Genomic DNA, 6,618 nt, shown 5'->3' on the forward strand with positions numbered 1-6,618 from the left:
GGTCTTGCTAAACCGGATCCGACCTGCCATGTACACCCCTTAGTCCCTAAGCAGAGCGAGAATGAGACCCGATTTCAGCCTCACACAAACGTCAGTAACCCACAAACTCTCTTCCTTCTCCGTTGTTCTCTCGAAGAACCGCCGACAGCATCGCCGCCGCGCTCGCCGCGCTCGCCGCCGGTTGGCCCTCCTCATCCTCCTCCACTACTCTTGGTTGGTTTCCTTTTCGAACTCTTAACTCCCCTCTTTTCGAGACTCTGTTTCTGTTTCTGGTCCTCTTGTTCTTTCTCTCTTTTCATGCGAGACCTTGCTACCAAGGTTTTGAGCTTGATGAGAGCTAGTCAATCTAGATAGTTCATTTGTTAGTTTAAAAACGTGACAAAGACAATGTCTTTGGGGTTTCTTTTGAGTTTTTAGTATTTGACTATGACATAGTTAGCATTTAAGGTCTTATGTTTTTTGGTGTTTTATTACTTAATGTTGGGTTTATTTGTTGAATTTACTACTGAATTTGATTAATTAATTGCATACTTTATGGGTAGAAAGTTGTTTATGTTGATTAGATTTTATAATCTATTACATGTATATTTTTTCTGCATGTTTTCTTGTGCATATACTTGTACTTTTAGTCTATCTACTGTTTCCTGCAATACACATAATCCTGTGGCGGATTTTGGGCTCTCCGCCATCTGCAACCGAACACTATGATGCAGTTGCTCATCTCACCACACCATATTTGGCTATTCTGTTGCTTTGTTTTCATTCTTTGGAAATTGGGGCACCTCAGAGTTAATCACTCTATATGGGCCCTATTTGGATATTCTATGCTCAAGTTTCGTGTTTAGTTGCTTTATGTGGCTCCTATGGCTGAAAAGGGGGAGTTTTATGTTTACCTGAGAGAATTATACTCTTCTTGGCTGTTGATTGCATGTTAAATGGAATTATTATCCATAAAGAGTGCAGTTGGAGTATTAACTTTTAGGATGTAGTGTCAATGCATCATTTAGCAAGAACATGTCAAGAAATGTGACTTACAATGGCTTTTCGTGACTTTGTGGTTTAAGGATTATCTGTCACTTGAGTACTTTCTGCATGTACTAATTTCTTTTTGGTGTGTTTTACTGTTATTATGGAAATTATCAACTAAGAAATTGTATAAATGATTTGTGATTCCATTCATCCTTTACAACATTATTTTTCAGGGCTTGAGCAATTGGTTTTACTTATTTGTATAATCTTGGTATCTATTATTAGCCTTCAAGTCTGAAAGGTTATTGCGATGTTCTATTTGTTGGCAATGATCACAATTTACAATTTACAGTACAACTCATTGAAAACTGGGAATCTCTGGCCTTGGATTTCTGTTCTTTGTTACTGTTTTCGCTTTCCATATGTACTTCAAATGCAGACGGTAGGGTAGTCTGAACTGCTGATATTTTGTTTTGAGGGATAAACCTCTGTTTTTCTTTCGTAACAGTGGATGAATATTTTTACATATAAACTATAAATTGATCTTCAATTTTAATTGGGTAATTGATCTTTGTCCTGATGTATTCCTTTGCCCCTTCTTTCTACCTTCTCTGAAGGTTTTTGTGGAAGCTGGTGTTCCAGTGGATCTGTGCCAAAAGATGGGTAGTACATTCAATCCACAGATTTTAGTGGAAAAACTATCCAAGCTGAATGCTTCACAAACAAGCATAGAGAGTATCCTTCAAGAAGTTCTTGTGGAAACAAACACAATATTTTTCTTTTTGATAACAAAAGAAAGAATTTCATTTAGGTATTAAGGGAACAATATAAAGGGGTGGAGGAAAAGAGACAAACACAATATTTAGTTTACTGTTTGTGTTTGATATCCTATTGTTGAAGTAGACTTTATTGAGTACGGTTTTACTGTTTAATATAACTTATTTTTCTAAATTTGTTTTATAGTTTATGTGCAATTTTCCTTTAACTGGTTTTCACAGAATCTTCCTCCCGCTTTTTCTTTATTGCAATTACATTTATGAAGCTCAATACCATTTGATGGCCAGTAATAAATGTGCATATGATTTTTTTTTTTTCAGTATTTCTTTTCTTGTTTGGTGGAGATAAATATTTGCTGCAGCTAGATTGTGATCCTTAATGAGATTAAGCTTTGTCACATTGGTGCATTTTTCATATGAATAAAGCCAAACAAGTTGTTGAAACATGGGATAGACAATTTCACTGTTCTCCACGTGACAAGAGATTGGCATTTTTGTATCTTGCAAATGATATTTTACAAAATAGCAGGCGAAAAGGGTCTGAATTTGTAGGTGAATTCTGGAAAGTTCTCCCCGATGCTCTTCGAGATGTGATTGAACATGGTGATGAGTTTGCAAGGAATGCAGCACTTCGGCTGGTAATTTAACCATGCATTCATTCTGAATTAGCAAATGAGATTCGTGCTTTCTGATTTTTATCGCTTTTACTAATCTTTTTAAATTATTTTTTTATTGAAAAAGAATTTCATGAAGATGAGGGAAAGAATAATAAGATTAGGGGATAGGAATTCCTAATACAAAAGCAAAGCGAAAGAAGGATATATCTATAAAGTATAGCTTTCTTAGCTCATAACATGTCAAGAGAGGGAAAAGTCCTCTATAATGACGATGAACTTTACACCAAATTGATGTTGGACGTCTAATCATATCCCATAAAACTTGTTTGGAAAATATGTCATTCAAGGTGCATGCATTTTGCTCCAACCAAATAGCCTTACTATGTGCATATCAACATAAGCATTCAGAATTATCTTGGTAGTTCTTGCTAACAAAATGTCCTTGGTTCTTTTGATTCAAATATCAAAAGAAAGATCTGTAATTTTGGTTGTGTTGTGTATCTCAGCATTTGCATTTTCTTATTAATTCTATGCAAGATTGAATGTGTCTTTTTTTGAATTGGTTAATATGTTTTATACTTTTATCTTGCCCATGAAAAGGAGAAAAATGAGCTGAAAAAGTGAGAGAAGAGGGGGAAGGGGGAGAGGTTTCCAACTGTTTAATCTGTTGTGAATATTCATATCTGTAGGCTGTGTAAAGGAAAGGGAAATGCTTTTTTGCAGTAATGCTATAAATTGATTTGTCATGTTGATTTCGCATATAGAATGGTACTGAATCAGTCATTAAGTTTTCTGTTGGGTTTTGTATTTTTCTTCTTAGTTTTAGATTGAATATGCATTGATAATGGTATTAATTCGGATCATTGGGGGATGCAAGGTTTTCATGGAGGGAGATGAGGGGCAAAACGGGACTGTGGCCCTTCGTGTTATGTTTTCATGCTGATAGGCTAAGTCTACAACCACAAGGGAGATTTATAAAATAAGGGCTAAAGTCATGTGGGCTTCTAGAAAAAAAAAGTGTTTTAGGGGGAAAGGGAAGTAAACCCAGCCAACTAAAAAAATAGAGACTATAAGACTACAAGAAGAGGGTGAGTATCACAAGATTGTGTGTATCACTAGTAGTGTGAATACAAAGTGGAGTCACAAGGTTTTCTTAAACTATAGGACTACAAGAAGAGGGTGAGTATCACAAGATTTTGTGTGTGTATCACTAGTAGTGTGAGTAGGTGGAGTCACGAGATCTTCTTGAACTATAGGACTACAAGAAGAGGGTGTGTCTTAGTGCTGCCATGGCTGCAATTTTAAAACAGAGGTGCACCAATTCTGGCCTAGCGGTGAAAATTGGAGATAATACCAGTGTACCATACTACAAATCAAGTTTCTTGTGTGTCTCATACAAAATGATGGGAAAATAGCAGGATTATGTGAATAGTAGGGTTGAAGAGGAATTGAATATTGTCATTCCCATGTTGATAATGCCTGCCGCTCCTGTTTGCAACATATTCATGTAAAAATTCAATCCAATGGAAATGAAAGATACATAGGAGTAGCATTATCAAAGTAGAAGTGTCAATATTCACTCCCTGTTGGCTACTATAAAGAAAGAAATACGTGATTTTCCTCCGTCTCATCAGGTTTTATGTAATGTAAATAGTAATAACCGTACTCTCCAGAGTACTACTACCTTCTCTGGGTTTATTTTTTGTATGATGCGTTAGATTTTATCATTAGTCCTTGGCTTACTGGTAGTTGGGTGGTTGCCTTATGCAGCACAGGTTTCCCAATCAACTGGCCCTTTGTCCCCTTATTACAAAATCAGTATCTGAATAGTTTTAATAAATAAAGTGTATATTATGTGGCATTTGTAAAGAATTTTTTTCTAGAAAATAATTTTGCAAAATGGAGAAACTTTTGATTCTTCCAAATGAATGTCAGTTAGGTTAATTTTATCAATTTTAACTTTGTGCTCTTTTCTTCAAGTTCATAGGTGTGTTCCTCTTAATGAATTGCTCTTTGAATGAGGGAGGTCTAATATCCTTTCCATATCTTATAAATGAGTATTTATAAAATATGTAAATGTTGCTTTGCTTCATACTTCTTTTGTATTTTAAAGGATGTGTTTGGGAAAGCTGAAAATTAAATGTATTTCAATAATTACTTGTTTTTATAATTCATTTGTGAAAATGAATTTTTGCTTTGGATAGTTTAGTTGAAAAGGAAATTTAAGATAATTTGTTTTCTTTGGATCATAATATCATTTGTAAAGAGTTGCTATTATATAATGAAATAACTAAAATGGTATATGAAATGATTATTATTTTATTGTCGTTCAATATTTGATGTTTGGGGTTAATTTGATAAAATCATTATAATTCAGAAATAAAAGCTTTTGGTTATAATTATAAGCTTCAGATGTGTTTTTCAGCGTAAAAGGATAGTCTTTTGATTATAATCTGTTTTTGATTTTTTTAACTAAACAAGGTTAATTTTCCCAATGGACAAAAAAACTGTTCTTGGTTATTCTCAAACATGCTTCAGATGTTCATAGTAAAGTAAATTATGTGGAACATTGGGATTAGTAAATTTTCTTCAGTTGTATAATTTACTTTCTTCATCATGCAGATTAGCATATGGGAAGATAGAAAAGTTTTTGGTTCTCGTGGTCAACTTCTCAAGGAAGAGTTTGGTGGGAAGCATGCGGAGAACAATGACCGTGATGCTAAACCTTTGAACATGAAACTGGTATTAGTTTCTGTGTTCATATGATGATTTTCTGCACCTGCTGTCTTCCTATGTGTTTCACATGCTGATTCCATATCCTATACTTTACCTTGCAGCGGTCATCTGCTGGGAATGCATTGGACAAAATAGTTGCAGGTTATCGTGTTATTTATGGAGGGCAGACAGATGAGGAGGCTGTATTGAGCAAATGCAGAAATGCCATTAGCTGCGTTGAGAAAACAGACAAGGAAATCGGTCATGATAGTAATTCAGGTTAGTCAAATTGTCAGTTACTTCTATTAATTTTTGCTTATTTGTGCCAATAATTTATCCACTGGAGTCAGCTTGAGCATATATAACTTTCTTTGCCGATTTTCTTTTATTATTATATCTGTATACATGAATGCCAAAAGGTTAACTGTTTTTTTATTTGATTTTGTAGCCAATCGATACTCAAATCAGAAACTAATTATAATAAGCAAAAATAAAATTTCTTCACTTAAGTTGAGACATCTAGAAGAGAAATGGATTGAATGGGTTGGGTTGGGTTGAAAAAGTTCAAACCAGCAACTTTTTTTTTAACCCAACCCTACTAGTTTTATTTCTTTAGTTGGGCCAAAGCCCATGAGCACGTAGGATGCTCTACCCAATTGACATCCCTAATTGAATCATTACCTCCACTAAACATTTGATTTAACTCTGTCAAATCACCAATTCATCCAATCAACTTGTGTATTAGTTGTAATGTAAGTAGACTATTAGATAATGTGTTTAATCTTTGTTGATTTCATCTTATTTGGATATCCCTTACTTATTTAATCTTCAATGAGTAGGGCAATTCCATGGATCTGCAGTAGTGGATGAACTCCAGGGACATAATGCCATACTTCGGGATTGCATTGAGCAACTAACAGCTATAGAATCATCTAGAGCTAGCCTTGTATCTCATCTGAGAGAGGCTTTACAGGAACAGGTAATTTTTATTGTTGCTTTTCTTTTTGGAAGTGCTGAAACCTGTAGTATGTCATTCTAATTTGGTTTGGTTACCAGGAATTCAAGCTGGGTCAACTCCGAAGCCAGATTCAGGTTTGAAACTTATCCAGTCATCGAGTAGTTATATAGTTTCTATTGTCTATATTTTGATATAGTGGCTCGCCTAAATTTTGTACAATCATTAATCTGAAAATTAGTAAGTCTACTAAGTGGCCATTAATGTATTGATCAGCAAGGGAAAATAACAAAAAGAGAGATCTATAATTCTATATTATGTAACTTTTCAGGGTGATCAAAACCAAATAAAGTTTTTTGTTTGTTTTTGTGTGTGTGTGTGTATCTTGCTTCTGTCTTTATTTTCTTCTTTTACCCATTTTTATTAATGTTGATTCTTGTGGATGAGGGGTTTTTATAATCATAACTAGTAAATTTATAAATGTCAATACTTTAAGATTTTATTAAAGTATCTAGAAAAGGCTCACTATCACCGATGGGTAAAATTGGAAGGAATTTGCAAAATTCTAAGGATAATAAAACATTAT

At 34.3% G+C, this 6,618-nt stretch overlaps 1 protein-coding gene across 2 annotated transcripts in view; it reads left to right on the forward strand.

The window, feature by feature from the left end:
- Positions 21-6,618, forward strand: part of LOC107604993 (regulation of nuclear pre-mRNA domain-containing protein 1A) — an 11,017-nt gene continuing 4,419 nt past the window's right edge. The window contains exons 1-7 of one of the 2 annotated variants that reach the window (XM_016306724.2): positions 21-213; positions 1,587-1,704; positions 2,136-2,383; positions 4,985-5,104; positions 5,200-5,356; positions 5,917-6,056; positions 6,134-6,169. In XM_016306724.2, coding sequence (XP_016162210.1) covers positions 1,629-1,704; positions 2,136-2,383; positions 4,985-5,104; positions 5,200-5,356; positions 5,917-6,056; positions 6,134-6,169 — 777 coding nt within the window. In that variant the 5' untranslated portion in view covers positions 21-213; positions 1,587-1,628. Of the gene's footprint in view, positions 214-1,586; positions 1,705-2,066; positions 2,384-4,984; positions 5,105-5,199; positions 5,357-5,916; positions 6,057-6,133; positions 6,170-6,618 lie in introns of both variants that reach the window. The other variant, XM_021104877.1, reaches the window with a different exon arrangement.

The sequence above is a fragment of the Arachis ipaensis genome, chromosome B06 (genome assembly GCF_000816755.2).
Source record: "Arachis ipaensis cultivar K30076 chromosome B06, Araip1.1, whole genome shotgun sequence".
Taxonomy (NCBI): Eukaryota; Viridiplantae; Streptophyta; class Magnoliopsida; order Fabales; family Fabaceae; genus Arachis; species Arachis ipaensis.